General features: G+C 36.0%; 1 protein-coding gene across 2 annotated transcripts in view; it reads left to right on the top strand.

The window, feature by feature from the left end:
• The first annotated feature begins 2,538 nt into the window (after positions 1-2,538).
• The window catches only part of Pnpt1 (polyribonucleotide nucleotidyltransferase 1), a 43,823-nt gene continuing 27,337 nt past the window's right edge, over positions 2,539-19,024 (top strand). Inside the window, exons 1-8 of one of the 2 annotated variants that reach the window (XM_005322027.3) lie at positions 2,539-2,734; positions 8,642-8,702; positions 9,446-9,520; positions 10,470-10,575; positions 11,495-11,544; positions 12,469-12,532; positions 12,637-12,684; positions 13,580-13,693. In XM_005322027.3, coding sequence (XP_005322084.2) covers positions 2,574-2,734; positions 8,642-8,702; positions 9,446-9,520; positions 10,470-10,575; positions 11,495-11,544; positions 12,469-12,532; positions 12,637-12,684; positions 13,580-13,693 — 679 coding nt within the window. In that variant the 5' untranslated portion in view covers positions 2,539-2,573. The remainder of the gene's footprint in view (positions 2,735-8,641; positions 8,703-9,445; positions 9,521-10,469; positions 10,576-11,494; positions 11,545-12,468; positions 12,533-12,636; positions 12,685-13,579; positions 13,694-19,024) is intronic. The other variant, XM_078029158.1, reaches the window with a different exon arrangement.

Genomic DNA, 19,024 nt, shown 5'->3' on the forward strand with positions numbered 1-19,024 from the left:
TCCTGAAAGATTTGTCTTCAGGAGAGGTTTCAATGCATTGTTCTTGAAATCACTGTAGCAACGCAAGGTAAAGTCAAAGATAAAAGAGGCAAAAAGTAATTTTAACACTAAGTACCCATAAACAAAGCTAATGATAATTCCTTTTCAAGCATGGAAATCCAAAATCAGTAAAAAGAGCTCCTGAAAAGAGAGCCCTTTTTAACAAATGGGGCTGGGGAAACTGGATATCCATATCTCTCACCCTGCACAAAAGTCAAATCAAAGTAGGAATTAGAACAGAAACTATGCAAGAAGAAAACACAGGGTCAACACTTCATCATATTGATGCAGGCACCAACTTCCTTAGCAACACTTCTAAAGCTCAAGAAATAAAATGAAGGATCAATAAGTGGGATGTCATCAAAAAGCTTCTACTGGAAACGATGGTGCATGCCTATAATCCCAGTGGCTACGGAGGCTGAGACAGGAGGATCCTGAGTTCAAAGTCAGCCCAACAATAATGAGGTGCTAAGCAACTCAGTGAGACCCTGTCTCTAAATAAAATACAAAATAGGGCTGGGGATGTAGCTCAGTGGCAGAATGCCCCTTGGATTCAATCCCTGGCACCAAAACAAAACAAAACAAAAAACTTCTGCACAGCAAAGGAAACAAGAACATGAAGAGAGAAACTGCTTCAGAATGGGAGGGATTACTATCCAGAATATATTTTAAAAACTTCAAAAAGCTTAACACTATAAAACAAAACAAATAACCCAATAAATAAATGGGCAAAAGAACTAAACAGACATTTTAAAAAAGAAACACAAATGGCCAAAAAATATATGAAGAAATGTTCAACACTGCAAGAAAACAGGAAAAGGCAAATCAAAATTACACCAAAATTTCATCTCATTCCAGTTAGAATGTCAATTATCAAGAATACAAATAATAATAAATGCAGGTGAGGATGTGGGGGAAGAGAAGGTACACTCTACATTGTTGGTGGAGCTGCAAATTAGTACGATCACTCTGGAAAACAGATGGTAGATTAAAAAAACAAGACACTAGGCCACAGCCCCAGCTGTGGCTGTGGACCTAGGCAACAGGCATGCAGCTCCCATCTTGTCACAAGGTATCATTTCCGGACAGCCCAGATACATATGTAACCACCATATGACCCAGCTATCCTATCCCCTTGGTATTTATCCAAAAGAACTAAAATCAGCATACTACAGGGATACAAACTCAGCCATAAAGAAGAATGAGATTATGGCACTTGCCAGTAAGTGCAAGGGACTGGAGAACAAACATCATGCTAAGTGAAATAAGCCAGATTCAGAAAATCAAGGGTCAAATGTTTTCTTTCATATGTGGAAGCTATAACAAAGTAAGAAGGAAAAAAGGTGCGTGTGTATGTGTGTGTGTGTGTGTGTGTGTGTGTGTGTGTGTGTGTGTGTGTGTGTGTGTCAAATATCATAAAGATACATGGAAGATCAGTGGAGTAGAAGATCAACAGTGGAGTAGAAGATCAAGAGGGAGAGAGGAAGGATGGGAGAGGGGAGGAAATGCTGAATGAATTTAGCAAAATCACATTTATGTACATAAATAAATATACTGCAGCAGGCTGGGGATGTACCTCAGTGGTATAGCAAGGGTGGAGCCCTGGGTTGGGCCCTAGAACCACAAAAATAAATAAATAGATAAATAAATAAATAAAAAGAAGGAAGAAGAAGGTACCTCTGAGAAGGTAAAAATAAATAAATATACCTTTATGTATATAGAGAAAGCACCTATAAAAATAAATTAATTAATCAGCAAAAGCAAGATCAACAGATCAGAGGTAGGCGAATTGGGGGAGAGAAGAGGGATGGGTAAAGGGGATACTGAATGGAGTAAACTCAAGTCCATGCATGTATGATTTTGTAAAAATAAACCCAACTACCATGTGTAACTATAATACTATAATAACAAAGAAAAATAAAAGAGTTGACTTAGAAAACATTAACCAAAAGGGGCAAGAAAATGAAATGCTGATTATTAGCAACGAAAATGAAGATGAGTCAGGAATGACACTATAGATACTTTAAAATATGATATGGGAGTCAACGAGAAATAAAATTAATTTACTGGAAATCAATTAACACAAACCTTTACAGAAACATATTTGCTATGTGGAATCTATAAAATAGAAACCGCGGCGGAGGAGATGTAAGGATCTCTTTCCATGGCAGGCCACGCAGTTATTAATTCACAGAGCCAAATAACAGTGTGTTATCCAGTGACTTCCACTATTACTATATTTACTTATTAAAGGCTTATATTATTTAAGGACTTTCTTTCAAACTACAATCGCTACACGCGCACGCGCGCATTTTTTATGTATCTGCCTTTAATTGGTGAGTAAATGGAAAGAGGAAAAGAGCGCAATCGCATTCCCATAGGTTTGACCCTCTCTAGTCTTCGTAGAAAGCAGACAAGGTATCCGCTTCCCAGCACCTCCAGCACCGCGGAAACGAAACTGCACCAGGCTCCTCCCCGCGGACTGGGAGAGAGCCAATCAGGGCACAGCCCGGGCTGATCTCGTGCTGGATGTCATGGCGGCCTGCAGTCGCTGCTGCTCTTGCCTCCGGCTCCGGCCGCTGGGCGATAGTCCCCTCCGCATGCCCAGGCGGAATCCGGCGCTCACATATTTGCAGATGCGAGCACTATGGGGTAGCGTGGGGTCCCGAGCTGTGGCTGTGGACCTAGGCAACAGGTAAGGGGCGGTGTGCGCTCCCTTCTTGTCCCAAGGTATCCTTTCCGGCCAGACCAGGTACATTAATCTTCCTGGTTACAAATCCGTCCGACGTCTCTTTAACCTGTCTTACCCCAAATCTAATTCCATATTTCCTTTTCCGAGTATGGAGTCTGTCTTCTCGGACTTTCCTCCTTCCCTCTCTGCTTTGTGACTTTGCTTATTGAATCTTTCCTTCCTCTGTTCGGGATTCTTTTCTCCAGAGCCTGTCTTTCCATCTGACATCTATTCTGTTAATTTTCAAAGACCCTTGGGTGCTGAAGTGGGAGGCATTCCACCTTGAGATAACGAGTTGACTATGTGTGCAACTCGTCATCCAGCCCGACTGATTGCCTAAAAGTGTGGCCAGCATGACCCTGGAAGGAAATGGAAAGTCAGGTTATTGAACGCCAATTATATGATGCACGCGATATTTTTGAACCTATAGTAAAGGTGCTATCACCCTCATTTTATAGTTAAGATAACAAAAAAGGCTAGGTAACTTTCTCAGAGTAAACCAAGCTAGATGGATTGTGAAATAGTGTGTCTTATTAAGTCCATAATTTTCCCAGGGGTCCGTCCATTTGCTAGAATTCACATTGTTATGGGGAGACGCCTCAGAAAACACTCTAATTCCGAATTTCAAATCAAAAGAGAGCTTTATTTACCTGGCCAGGGACTGTTACCCACCACAGAGACTCAAGCTCTGTGGGAGGACAGCATCTTCCTGGTCCATCCAAAGAGAATATGAGCACAAAAACCACAACTCAGTGACTTGCTTATTGTCATGTAAGCTAGCCAGTCATAGAAATTAAAACATTGGTAAGTGGGACCTTTGGGCTCTAGGCAGGACTGTAATTTTCCAGTCAGCAAGCAAGAAGCTAAAATAGCATTAGCTTTTCAGTTCATCTGACCACAGTCCTGGGTTCAAGCAGGTGCTAGACAGTAGCATCTTGAAATTGGGCAGGAGTCAGTGGGCGAGAATCTACAAGGGCATTCACACCCAGGATGTAGTTCACCACAACCACTGCTGCATCCTGAGTAGGGTACAATTTCTAGGGTACAAAGTGTAGAAAGACAGTTTTTTAAATAAGAAAACAGATTTTATTTCAGTTTCTCAGAAACAGCTCTTGTAATAGTGTTTTATAGAAGACAGCAAAATGGAGTCTTAGGCCTGTCTATGACAGTTCTTGCTTTAAAATTGTCTTATCTCACTTATCAAAATCTTATATCTATTGGGCTGGGAATGTGGCTCAGGCGGTAGCGCGCTTGTCTGGCATGCGTGCGGCCTGGGTTCAATCCTCAGCACCACATACCAACAAAGATGTTGTGTCCGCCGAGAACTAAAAAATAAATATTAAAAAATTCTCTCTCTCTCTCTCCTCTCTCACTCTCTCTTTAAAAAAAAAATCTTATATCTATAATCTATATTTTTACTAATCTGTAACCTATAATTTACACTTTTATTGATTGTATTAGTTCACACCACAAGAACATGAAAAATCACTTTTGATGTGATCGTTTTTCGAACAAAACTGCTAATGCATACTTTTCTTATCTAAAAATTTTTATTGCACTTTAAAAATATTTTAACCCTAATTCATACCAAACAAACAACAACAACAACAAAAAAAACTGGCTTAGAATCCAGAGCCACTTCCCTAATATAATGAATAAACAACAAACTAATTACTTCACAACATGGGACAAATGATCAGACAGGATTTGATCAAGAGTATGCAGACTTTTCAGCAAATATTTTAGGCTTTGTGGGCATATTGTCACCTTCTCAATTCCTCTTTGTGTATATATGTCTTTACAAAACTTCTAAACATTATACAAAAATTTTCAGTTGAAGAACTCTACAGAAACAGGCCATAGGCAGTAGTTTCCTTACCTCTAAACTAGATTATCTCTAAGACTCTTTCTACCCTTGGTTAATTCTGATTCTGGGGGGAAGAGGAACTAGAGAAAGGATATCTCTTCCATTCTTTAAGGACTGCACATTCTTGCCCAAAAATAAACCCTACAACATTTCATTCAACAGACACTTACTGTGATCTACCAAAAGCAGTGACATCCATAATTCCCATAAGTAATCTACTTTAATTCATTTATTAATTAATCTGGATCTCTTTTGAAGTTATTTTTTAAAATATCTTTATTTATTTATTTATTTTTAATGTGGTGCTGAGGATTAAACCCAACGCCTTGCACGTGCTAGGCGAGCACTCTACTGCTGAGCCACATCCCCAGCCCCCTTGAAGCTAGTTTTTTGTAAATGTGTGCCATGTGTTGAAAAATACAGCTCAGTGAGTTTGATACCTGCTAGATAAATCAGTTCATCCTTGTCTTAAGTTTGTCATTTGCAACATTTATTGAGTAGCCATTATATTCCAGATACATTATATTTAATATTTTTTAACACCATTGGAGACTATATACTATTGTGGTAGGTGTTTTCAGATAGTATGTTTAATGCTCATAGTGCCTTTGAGGCAAGTGTTTAATTTTCATTTCACAAGCTTTTATTGCACAACTGCTGTGTACAAGGAACTGGAGATATAAGGTCTGATGAAAAAATGAAATAAACACACATTCACTGGAAAATCATTGTGGGGAAAGATAAGAATAGGGCACTAAGGGAGTACAAAGCATTACTTTTCCTACCCCAAAGCTTGCAATTGTTGTGAATTTTGAAGGATAAGGAGGAATTATCAGTAATTCAAATACTAAGGAGAATAGCAACAGAAAAATTGGAAGGTACTATCATAGAAAGGTGAAATGGCATTTTAGTAACTATAGATAATTCACTATGGATGTAGCAAACAGTAAAAATCTGAATCTAAAAATTTTTACAGAGTCCAAAGCCAAATCTTAAAGTACCTCCACCCCTCATTTTTCAGTGGAGGCAAGTATTTTTACTGAATATTTCTTGGTGGAATTTTTAGGAAGGTGGTTACATTCTATATCATCCTGCAATATTTCTAAAAATGTTCTTTAAGTACCTCTTTTTCCCTGTAGTTCTACTTCCTGTGTGGCTCCTCTCTTCTCTCCAATTCCTTCTTTAGCTGCCCTTCCTACTCTTCTCCCCACCAATAAGATCTCCCTGTTCATCTTATCATCCTTTTTTATTATTATTTATTTTTTCAGAAGTGTGTTTATTTAGGTATTCGCTTACGTGGTTCAGCATTTAAATAGCATGACAGTCTTCCATACATTTCCATAGCCAGGCAGTTCCAACCCCCAGAGGCCGTCCCTATATTATCAGTCTTCTATATATTTGGAAATATTTTATGCATATAATATTGAAGAGTCAATTGGCTGAGAGTTTGCTTTAGTTAGCTTTTTTTGCTGCTGTGACTGAAAGACCTGACAGGAATAATTTTAGAGGAGGAAAAGTTTATTTTGGCGCTCACTATGTCCGCCGAGAACTAAAAGGTTTCAGTCCCTAGAATGTGGCTCCATTCCTTGGGGCTCGAGGAATTTAACCCAACGCCTCACACATGAGGTAGAACATCATGGCAAAAGAGTGTGGCAAAAATAGTGGCTCAGGCATCACTTTAGGAAGTAGAGAGCTCTGTTCAACAAGGACAAAATATATATCCCAAAGATATGCCCCCAGAGACCTATCTCCCCTAGCCACACCATGAATTACTTCTAATTACCAACAAGTTAATCAGGGGATTAATGCACTATTTATGTTAACCTTCTTATAACCTAGTCATTTCATCTCTAAACCTTTTTGTATTGTCTCACATGAGCTTTTGGGGAACACCTCATATCTAAACCATCACAGGTAAAATGAACCATGGAACAAAAATAATAACAGACTTTTACCAAAAACAACTACAAGTACATAGACCAGAAAAAAACTATAAGTCAGTTTAATCCTAGCTGAAATTGTGAGATAAAATGATAAGCAACCACCTGTTTTCTTTGCCTAATATAGATTATACAGCCAGGGGAAATGGTGCACACCTGTAATCCCAACAATTTGGGAGGCTGAGGCAGGAGGATCCCAAGCTAGAGACCAGCCTCAGCAACTCAGTGACAACCCGTCTCAAAATTTAAAAAAAAAAATTAAAGGGCTGGGGATGTAACTTGGTAGTAAATCACCCCTGGATTCAATCCCCAGTACCAAAAGGATGATGATAATAATAAGAAGAATGCTATGAACATTCATGTACAGATTTTTGTACGGATGTATTTTCATTTCTCTTAAGTATATACAAAGGAGTAGAATTACTGGGCCACTAGGAACTCTTTATTTAATACTTTTCTAGCTTCATGAGTTTATCTCATGAAGCTAGAACACCATTTTGTATTCCCACCAGCAGAATGAGAATTTCAGTTTCTCCACAGTCATACCAACATATATTACCAGTTTTTTTTGAGTATAGCCATCCTACTAGGTGTAAAGTGGTATCTCATTGTGATTTTGCTTTGCATTTCCCTGGTGGATAATGATATTAAACTTTTTCTCATGTATTAATTGGCCATTTGTATATCTCTGGACAGATGTCCCTTCAAATCCGTTGCCAATTTTTAAAATTGAATTATCTTTACACACACACACACACACACACACACACACACACACACGTATTGTTTATAGAGAGTGGTGATATGGGGAAGGCTATTTTATATTATTTATATTTGGGGTACTAGGAATTGAACCCAGAAGCACTTTACCACTGAGCCACATCTCCAGCTCTTTTTATTTTTTATGTTTTTTAATTTTGAGACTGGGTCTTGCTAAATTGCTTATGGCCTTGCTAAGTTGCTGAGGCTGGACTTGAATTTGCCATCTTCCTGTCTCAGCCTCTGGAGTCTCTGGGATACAGGCATGTGCAACCACCCCTAGCAAAACTGAGTTGTCTTTTTGTTCATTTGTAAGAATTTTTAACATTCTAGGTGTAAGTTTCTTATCAGATACGTGAATTGCAAATATATTCTCCTCCTCTGTGGACTTTCTGTTACATTCTCAGTAATATCCATTGACTCATGCCAAGTTCTTAATTTTGATGAAGTCCACTTTATTTTTTTTTGTCAGTTATGCTTTTTGATATCATATCTTTTAAAAAAAACTGTCTAGCTCAAATTTATAAAGATTTACTGCTGTGGTTATTTTCAGAATTTTGTAGTTTTAGTTTTTTTAGTTCTAGGATCCATCTTGAGTTAGTTTTTATCTTTGTGTGATGAAGGAGTCCAAATTATTTTGCATGTGTATGCATATGAATATCCAGTTATGCTAGCACCATTGCTTGAAAAGACTATTTTTCCACCATTAAATTATCTTGACACTCTTTCAAACATGAAAGGCTTGATAGGTAATATTTAGTAGTTTATATTTTGCCCTGAAAGCACTGGGGGAAATTTTATAAGATTTTTTTTTAATTGTTTACTTTTTTAGTGGTAGATGGACACAATATCTTTATTTATTTATTTGTATGTGGTGCTGAGGAATGAACCCTGCATCTCACACCAGCAAGGCAAGCGCTCCACCACTAAGCTACAGTCCCAGCCCCCTATAAGATTTTTAATAGGGAAATGATGTAGTTTGTGTACTAAAAGATTACTGTAGTCAACAAGGCAAGGGATGCAAAGAGATTGAACTGAGATGGTAAGTGGGAATTAATATTTAGAAAGCCACTTAGTTTCTGTGCCCCTAAAATACTTTATCTCTCATTCAGGTTTGTCCTGTACCTTCTTTTTTATCATCTATAAGCAGCTCTTAAATTCCCCTTGTACATGAATCTCATTCTTTTTATTTTTTTGCTGAGGGGAGAGAACTTGTGAGGCTTGATACCCTTTAGTTCTTCTATTAGAATCTTGGATTATTTTATATGATACTTAGTCATTGTGTTGAATTTTTATTTTTCACAGAAAAATAGAAATATCTTCTGGAAAACTGGCCAGATTTGCAGATGGCTCTGCTGTAGTACAGGTAAAAATCCAGGTTTTTAGAACTTCATCCTAAAAATATTTATGGAGACTGGTACTGAATCTTTATAACATCATATAACTTAGAAATGTGATATTGGGAATTAATTCAGACACTAAGATCTTTCCCAGTGACAAAACCAGAGTCAGACCTGAATGTATTAAATGACCCTGAAAATCCTTTCCAAACTTGGGATTTTATTGTATTTTTGTTAATAGAATCTGTTAGACATTTCTAGAGAAAGTAATTTCATTATTCTCAATAGAATAGTGAAATTGAAATTTTTATTATATACAACCTAAATTTCCTCATTAGAAATAGAAAATATGATTTAATTTATTTGGTGTGACTAAGCTATCAGTGATCCCTCTTTGTCCTTTTCAAAAATTTAATGACTATTCTAATGCTGATTATGCTCATATAGAAGGAATCAGGCCAGGCCAGGTGTACACACCTGTAATCCCAGCAACTCAGGAAGCTGAGGCAGGAGGATCACAAGTTCAAAGCCAGCCTCAACAACTTAGTGAGGCCCTGTCTCTATATAAAATATAAAAAAGGGAAGCCCCCTGAGTTCAGTCCCCAGTACAAAAAAAGCAGGGGGTGGGGGGAACCAAGAGTGGACTATTTGTGAATAATTATCACTTGGAATAAGACATCTCTTTGCTTGTTTTTGGAGTGAGTTTTCAGTTGCTACTTAGATGTTAATATCTGATTTCGAAGGTATTTATTACTGTTTATGTTTTAAGTCAGGTGACACTGCAGTGATGGTCACAGCTGTCAGTAAAACAAAACCTTCACCTTCTCAGTTCATGCCTTTGGTGGTAAGTAATTTGCTAATTTATCTGAACTGTAGTTATAGCATAATGTAGAATTTGTAATATTTTTCCATTTTCTTATGAGTACAAAATATAAACTTTGTACAGGAAAAGATCGTCCTTAGTTGTTTAATACTGAATCATTAAGAGAGTTTGAATGGATTATTTTATAACCACTTTTCATGCTAGTAGTAAACATTCTTTAGAATGTCCAGTTATATGAGTTGATGCGATAAGTGAATGAAGTGCATGAGTGCTCTGACAACAAATAAATAGTGAATTCATTGCCTTCATGGGTTCCCTTTAGTATGAGTCTACAAGTATATGGTAAATGAAGAGAGTCTTAGGATGTTATGGCTTCTTTCTAATATGAACAGGAATGCAGTTACACTTAACAATTGATTAAAAAAAAGTCAGTGTTTGACTTGACCACAATAAGCCACTGTGGAAAGAAGTGAAGCTAGGTAGTCATATGACTGCTAAGTAGAAGACTTTTTTAATTAATTGGCTGAAATATTTCTTTCTTTGGGGGAGAGGTACTGGGGATTAAACCCAGGGACACTTTACACTGAACTGTATTCCCAGCCCTTTTAAACTTTTATTTATTTATTTATTTATTTATTTTTGAGGCAGAGTCTCACTAGGTTGCTTAGGGCCTCACTAAGTTGCTGAGGCTAGCCTCAAACCTGTGATCCTCCTGCCTCCACCTCCTGAGTCACTGGGATTATAGGAATGCACCACCCTGCCCAACTCTGGCTGATATATTTCTATAAACTCTCCTTTCCCTAAACTATACAAAACTTTAAAAGTAAATTAAACAGCCTTTACTCATAGTGTAGAGTATGTTGTTAGCAAACTCAAGAAAATTAGCACTTATTTATTTAGATTTTGTGACATGTTTTTAATTAAAAAAAAAAAGAATCATACAAACCTTATTTTTTCATTGTTGTTGCAGGTTGACTACAGACAGAAGGCTGCTGCAGCAGGTAGAATTCCCACAAACTATCTTAGAAGAGAGATTGGTTCTTCTGATAGAGAAATTCTTACAAGTCGAATAATAGGTAAGATATTAAGATAGAGGCATTAATGCTCTCAGATATGCCAGTGTTTCTTTAATTTTCCTTCATTGAATGAATGCCACTAAAGATTATCTACTATCTCTGTTCTCTCACTTGAATGTAGGCTTCTTGAGAGAAAAAAAAATGTCTCTTTACCTACCAAATCTTCTTTAACTTGTACACTGCCTGGCACAGAACAGGTATTCAGCTAGGTGCAGCGGCACACACCTGTAATCCCAGCCATTCAGGAAGCTGAGGCAGCAGGAGTATCACAGGTTCAAAGCCAGCCTCAGCAACTTAGCAAGACTCTAAGCAATTTTATGGAGAACCTGATTCACAAAAACGCAGGGATGGGGATGTGGCTGAGTAGTTAAGTGCTCATGGTTTCAATCCCTGATACCAAAAAACAAAAAAGGATAGGCATTCAATAAATATTTGTTGACTAAATTAATAAATATCTATTAAGCATATAAATTCCATAGCTCATGCCTCTAAGCTGTGTTGAATCTGTCCCTAGTATTTTTCATTTTTTTATGTTGAGCATAGTTATTCCTAAACATAATATGTATCAACTACTGATATATGTGCATAATCTTCTGAGTCTTTGACAGTCATATGTATAAATATAGTTTATAGCTCCCATACCCAGAAATTGGTAGTTGATGAACAGGCACAATCTACCAAGGGGCCGTTTTCTTTTGGTCTGCTCTTAGTCCTAATTGTCTTTCCTCTGCTTAGTGTTAGGTCATGGTCTATATTAATTGAAGGATTGATATTTATCAACTTTCCTGTTAGCAAATCAATCCAAGGGGTTTGGTTTTGTTTTGACATATTGAACAACTTGCAATATTACTTCAAAAGTTTTGGACTCTAAAGCAACTCTGTCAGTACTATTTAATGTCTTTTTTCTTTCTTTTTGGAGATCGTTCAATTAGACCTCTCTTTCCCGCTGGCTACTTTTATGATACACAAGTAAGTTCTGTTTTATGTTATTTGTTTCCAGGTCAATCAAAACTTATTTAATCTCTGTAATTCTTCTTTGGCTAAATATTATAAAAAATTTTGGTAGTGCTCTTGCATTTTACTTTAAGTCATGTTAAAAAAAAAAATACTTTTGAAAAGCTAATATTTACTTGGTATCATCAGTTGGAGCTGACACCTGAATTCTGAGGAGTCAGCTAACCAGGAATGTTGGAAAGCACTCAAGGCAGTGGAAATGGGAAGCTCAAAAGCCCTGAGGCAGAAAGAAATTATCTATTACTGGATTCTCTGAAATTCTACCTCATTCAATTTTAATATTTTCTGATTATTAGCTCATAATGATACATATACTTTAATTAAGAGTGCTTAATTAAGTAATCATTTTACTTACATGAACTAAATGTGTAATTCTATCTTTGCAAGGATGTCACAGCTTCAGGGAGATTCTTTTCTTTTTTTTCAGTGCTAGGAACTAATAGGGAAATTACTTCCTTAAGAATATCACATAGACAAAAAAAAAAAAAGAATTTGACATAAGCATATCACTGCAGTATTAAGCAGTTCATTGGTTTGTTTCATCTTTACTTATAAACAGATAGTAGAAATATGTAGCTAAGATTTGTTGAATACTTGCAATTTGACAAAGTATTGTGGTAAATACTTTACATACAGTATTTCTTCAATTCTCATAGAAACCCTTTGGGAAGATGCCATTATTTTTCTTTCTTAAAGTTGAGAAAACTTTCAAAGTTTAATTTAACTAATTTACCCAATGTTGAGGATTTAGTTAAATTATAACCAAAATTAACCATGCTTTTAACATGTAGTATTCCTATATTTTTAGGCTAAGATAGTCCTCTCAAATCAAATAACATTTGTTGTTAAGTACTTCAAATTTTTTTCCCCTTCTACCAGGTCCTTTGTAATCTGTTAGCAGTAGATGGTATTAATGAACCTGATGTCCTAGCAATTAATGGTGGTAAGTATAAAAATAGAGATTAAAAGGATCATTGTTGATTTTTGAAAAATAATGAAATATTTTAATTTCAGCTCTTATTGTTTCCTTTTTTTTTTTCTTTTAAGCTTCTGTAGCCCTCTCATTATCAGATATTCCTTGGAATGGACCTGTTGGTAAGTTAGGCTATGAAAATAAAAACCTGTATTTATGTTGTTCTAATAATGGTAAGCATGTTTTAGCAAAGCCATAGATTTATTGACTCTGATTTATTAATTCTTATAGGGTAGATAATCCAAGAGTCCTTGCAGGTCTTTGAGACATTCTGATCCTTGCCTGTTTTTAATAGCAATGTGTGAAGGCGCTCCATTTAGATTTAATGTTCCTAGATATATTCACTTTTTAGTTGCCTCTTTCTATAAAAGAACTTTTTCTTTATTTGCATTTGAAAATTATCAGAGCACACAGTCTTTCAGGAGAAAAACAAACAAATGTTTGTAATGGATAGCTCTTATAAGTTGTAATCATACAATATAAAAATTATTCATCAAATAAATGATTATCAAGAATCCTAAATATAAGCTAGTGAGCTAAGTACTGAAGAAACAAAGACAGACTAGCAACACAAAGACAAAAGAAACTGTTTTTGCTGTTAGCTTAAGAGAGAAAGAGACATAATTATTTGCATTATTGTGTTAAAGATATAGCTGAGGTGCTTAGAAAATGATAGGGAAGGTCAGGTTTAGTTTTGTGGTTTTGATTTATCAAGGAGGGCTTCTTAAAGTAGCCAGTATGGAGGTTGAACCTCAGTAGGATCAGATGTAAACATCTCTTTTGGAGAGAGTACATTGTAGACCAGAAGAGCATTCAGCATAACTGAAAATGTGTAGAAGAAATGATATACTTGAACAACTCACTGGATCTAGAAGGTGGAGTAGGGTAGGATGTTCTGTAGGATTTTAGTACCATGAGAAAAAGAGGAATTTTGTTCTGTGGTCACAAAGGTAGGGGATTGAAGCTGTCACTGGAATAATGCCTTGAAACAATTACCAATATTTTAATATATTTTAGGGGCAGTACGAATAGGAATGATTGATGGGGAATGTATTGTTAATCCAACAAGAAAAGAAATGTCTTCAAGTACTTTAAATTTAGTGGTTGCTGGAGCACCTAAAAGTCAGATTGGTAAGTAGTTTAAGTACCACATTTGTTCTGGATTTTACTCATAAGTTCTTGATTTTTAAGAAATGTTTTTAAACTCTCTTGTATGTGTATTTTCAGTAGCAGTGAAAATTTTTGTTTTATGTCTGTCATATTTTAGCAGAGCCTTTACTTCTTATCACATAATACTTAAAATTACAGAATGTTATGCAGAATGTTATGCAGTTAAAATATACAAAAATCTTTAGCCAGATAATTTCAGTAATTATTTTTAGACTAAGTTATTTTTAAACTAATAGCTTAATCTAAAAATAAAGTTTTAAATCTGGTAACAAATTATTGTTTATTGGTTTAAATATTTTTATTTAAACAATTTAGTCATCGTAAAGCTTCCTTGATGTCCTCTAAGGACATCTAGTAAATGGAAAACAAGTAATAAAGTAGAAGAAATATACTAACAATGATTCACTTTCACTTATTATTTCACCTGTAATAAAAATGTCATTAATTGCATGAATGAAAATTTTGGCCTTGTTCTAGTCTATGGAAGGAGAATAGACTTTAGCAGTTAGAATGACTTAGGTTTGAAACCTTCCTTTACAACTATAATCATTTGACTTTGAACATATTAGAAGCCTTATCCATTTATTCTGCTATGGAACTTTTGATGTCCTGGACTTTTTGATATTGCATCTTCTGATGTGGCAACTTTTTTATTTTATTTTATTTTTGGGGGTACTGCGGATTAAACTCAGGGGCACTCAGCCACTGAGCCACATCCCCAGCCCTATTTTGTATTTTATTTAGAGACAGGGTCTCACTGAGTTGCTTAGCACCTCGCAGTTGCTAAAACTGGCTTTGAACTCAAGATCCTCCTGTCTCAGCCTTCCAAGCTGCTGGGATTACAGGCATGCACCACTGCGCCCGGCCTCTGATGTGGAAACATTTTAATGAAACATAAACTACTAAATTTTTAGTACTTTTTTTGTATAAACACATGAAGCACCTCATTTCCAGCTACTATTATGTTGGTCAGTAATGAAGTAGAACTAGGCACCGTATGATGGACAAAACACATAGGAATTGTATGCTATCCACATTATTAGTTTGTGTTGTTAAACCAAATAACAAGGCTTAAACAAGATGGAAATTTATTTTTCTCTCAGGTAAAAGAAAGTTAGAGGTGGTGAGTCCGTGACAGTGATGGTGGCTCCATGTTGTCTTAAGAAATCCAGTCTCCTTCTGACTTTCTGCTCTGCTACCTTCAAGGTGTGGCCTCATCTTCATACTTAACAATCTTATTGCCAGAGCTCTTGCCAACTTATCTGACTATAGGCAGGAGGAAAAACAAAGAGAGGAATAGCAGAAAGCCATGTGACCCCTGATTGAGTCACCCTGCCTTATAAGGTGCTTTCCCAGACATCCCCACCCAGCAGTTTCTTTTACATCTCATTGGGCATAACTGTGGCACATCATTGATTGTAGAAAAGGCAAGGACATGTTTTTTGAATTTTAATTCCAGAGAGTGGGATTTATACCACCAGGAACTATAACAATGTAAAGAGCATATTCCAAATTTTAGGAAAGCCATGAGTAACAGATAATCCCTACATTATAAATGGGCATCTTGAAAAGAGCCTCCATGAAAGTACTTGTTAACTGTTTAAAGTTCGCTTGATCTGCATCTGAATTTTTTCTTTAAAGTTGCGTTTTTCATTTACTTTCAGTTAGTAAATTGATCCAGTTACTTCACAGGGTAGTATGAAGACAGAAGTCAAGGTTTGCAAAATGACAAGTAGAAATCTTTGTTTCTAGTAAGCATAAAGTTAATACCTGCAATTGTCATTAAGATTTAAAAAAAAAAAAAAACCCTGCTTCTAATTGTTATTATAATCCCAATCTACATTAGAGTTGGGATCCACTCTAATTTTAAGTAAACCTTGGAAGAATGAACAAAGGATCTTTGTGGCATCTATGGTGTGCTGTGGAAACACCATAAGCAGCCTTTGAGCTGGCTGTTGTCACCTTTTGCTCCCTAGATGGAAGAATGAGACTCTAGATGCTAAGTGAACCTCAGAGGGTAGTTTTAAATAATTAGGAGAGGCTGAGGGTAATTTAGAACCAACCTGTAACTAGCTTCAAGAATTACCAACCTATATTTTTGACTTTCACACACTATTTCCATAAAGATATTCAGCCATCTTTCTGCTTTTGTAAAGTATACCAGATATGTATTTTGACCCCTTTTTCATGCATTATGATTAATACCACCATCATGAAACTTCTGGGATACAAATAATAATAATTGCTACCATTTCAGTACTAAAATATGTAGTAGTCCAGATCTTTAACCAGTATTCTGCACAATACCTTTTGGGTGCTTGTTTTTTAAACTGGTACATTTGATATTACTTTATCATTCTGTGTGTGATAGGATATAACTCAGGGAAAAGTATAGCAACACCATGTTTTTAGATTTTGTGTCTCAAATTCAAAACTTTAGTTAATCCTACAATTCCTCCATCTTCAGTTACTAAAAATAGTTAATGGCTTAAAATAATCATTTTAACAAAGTTTTTAATTTAAATTTTTTGTATATGTGGCAATGTTCAGTAGAATAGTCTGCAATGAAGGAAATAATTCCTATCTGAGCAGATAGCTAATGAGTAGTTGCAAGGTGGCTAGAGTGACTGGGCAAACAAATTTTTTATTTTGTATAATTTTAATTAAGTGCAAATAGCCATATGTGACTAGTAGTTACCATGTTGAACAGCACAGGTCTGTGGATCCAGAACTATCAGAAATTGTCCTTTAAAGCATTTTTTAAAAGGAATTGCTTTGGACACCTAAAGCTCAGGAAATAATGCCAAGAGCTAATAAATGGGATGGCATCAAATTAAAAAGCTTCGGTACAGCAAAGGAAACAATTAGGATTGTGAAGATAGAACCCACAGAATAGGAGAATAAAATATTTGCTAGGTATTCTTTCAACAGAGGATTAATATCTAGATTATATAATCTAAACACCTCAAAAAACTATACCAAAAAGTCAGATAACCCAATTAATAAATGGGTGAATGTATTAAACAGAACCTTCTCAAAATGGCCAACAAATACATGAAAAAATGTTCAGTAGCATTAGCAGTTAGGGAAATACAAACCAAAACTATGCTGAAATTTCATCTCTTACCAGTCAGAATAACAGTCATCAAGTATACAGTTACAAATGCTAGACAGGATCTGGAGAAAAAAAGAACACTTTACACTGTTGGTGGAACTCTAAATTAATACAATCTCTATGGCAACCAGTGTGGAAGTTCCTTAGAAGACTAGGCATTAAACAACCCCACCATATTATGACCCAGTTATACTACTTCCCAGTATTTATCATGAAGAATTAAAGTAATCTTACGGCAGTGATACATGCATACCCAATGTTCATAGCAGCACAGTTCACAATAGCCAAATTATGGAACCAGCCTAGGTATCCATCAACAGATGAATGGGAAAAGAAAATATGGCATACATACACAATAGAGTTTTATTCAGCCATAAAGAAAAATGAAATTTTGGTATTTGCAGGAAAACTGTGGAACCAGAGACAATCATCTTAAGCAAAATAAGGTTAAGGGTTGTATGTTTTCGCTCAAGCAGAAGCTAGAGAGGAAAAGAAAACAAAGGTGGGAGTGGATCTCCTATAAATCAAAGAGATCAGTTAAAGGAAAGGGACCGGGGGTGGGAGGAAGGGAGAGAGGAGGAAGTGCTGGGGAGGAATATTGGCCAAAATGTATTGTTATTTTGTGTGCATGTACAAATATGTAACCACAAATCCCATTAATATATACAAGTATAAATGCACCAATAAAAAATGGAAAAACAAAAAGATAGTACAAGGAAGTCAAAAAGGAACTGCTTTAAGGCTTAATTAGTGAAAACAAAATTTATTTGAAGAGTGTTTTCCTTTGCAAATTTTATTTTTAAATAAATTTGTTGAGATATAACTTAAATATATTGAATGCATTATATTTTTTCTATCTCCAATTAAATTCTATGAAAGTGAGAGGATGTTTTAGAAGTACTGATGAGAAAAAGATGTAACCATCTCACTATCACAACATCAGAGGAAGCTTTTTCATGCCTGGAGTGAAGAATTTAAATCTTTCCCTGTTTGGCCCTTCCTGACTTATAATACAATTGTTTTAATTTTCCTCTACATTCACAACACTACATCAGTCAGTGTTACTTTTTTTGCTTTTGCTTAAACCAACAAACATGATTTAGAAAACTCAAGAAAGCCTATTTATCCTTATTTTTGTTTGCCATGTTCTTTTTTCTTTTTAATATTTATTTTTTAGGTGTAGATGGACACAACATAATACTTTCATTTTTATGTGGTGCTGAGGATCAAACCTGGCCCCCCACCCCGCCCTGCTAGGCGAGCTCTCTACCAATAAGCCACAATCCCAGCCCCTGACATGTTTTTTTTCTTCCCAACAGTCTGTGACTTGTTTTGTTCCCTTTCTGTTTAGAGAATTTCCTTTTATTACTATTTTCTTAGGGTAGGTCTGCTGGCACCAAATTTTCTTGGTTCTCATTTTTTTGGAGAATCTTAATTTCCCCTCTTCCCAAAACTCAACTCCTAAATATTTTCACTGGGTATATGGTTCTGGGTTGCCAATTCTTTTCTTTCAGCACCTGTAAAATATGAACTACTTCCTTCTGGCCTCCATGGTTTCTGATGATGATCTACTAGTTGAATTGTTTTCACATATAGAAGTTTGTGATGTCATTGTCTACCTTTCTTGGGTTTGCCTTGGTCAGAGTTTATTCGGCTTCTTTTTTTTATTTTAAGAGAGAGAGAGAGAATTTTAATATTTATTTTTTAGCTTTCGGCGGACACAACGTCTTTGTTTGTATATGGTGCTGAGGATCGAACCCGGGCCGCATGCATGCCAGGCGAGCGCACTACCACTTGAGCCACATCCCCAGCCCCATTATTCAGCTTCTTAAATCTCTAGGTTTATGAATGCCAGAGTTGGGGAGTTTTCAGCCATTTTTTTTTCCAGTGCTTTTTTGAAAGGCCTTATTACCTCTTTCCTATTTCCATGACTCTGATAACACAAATGTTTGATCTTTTCACGGGTTCTACTTGAATTAACTGATGAAATTCCTACATAGAAAGTACATAAAGATTTTGCCAGGTGCTATGGTGCACACTTGTAATCCCAGCAGCTTAGGAGGCTCAGGCAGGAGGATCTCTAGTTCAAAGCCAGCCTCAGCAGCTTAGCAAGGCCCTAAGCAACTCAGGAGACCCTGTCTCTAAATAAAATATAAAAACCACTGGGATGTGGCTCA

This window comes from Ictidomys tridecemlineatus, chromosome 12 (assembly GCF_052094955.1).
Source record: "Ictidomys tridecemlineatus isolate mIctTri1 chromosome 12, mIctTri1.hap1, whole genome shotgun sequence".
NCBI classification, from domain to species: domain Eukaryota; kingdom Metazoa; phylum Chordata; class Mammalia; order Rodentia; family Sciuridae; genus Ictidomys; species Ictidomys tridecemlineatus.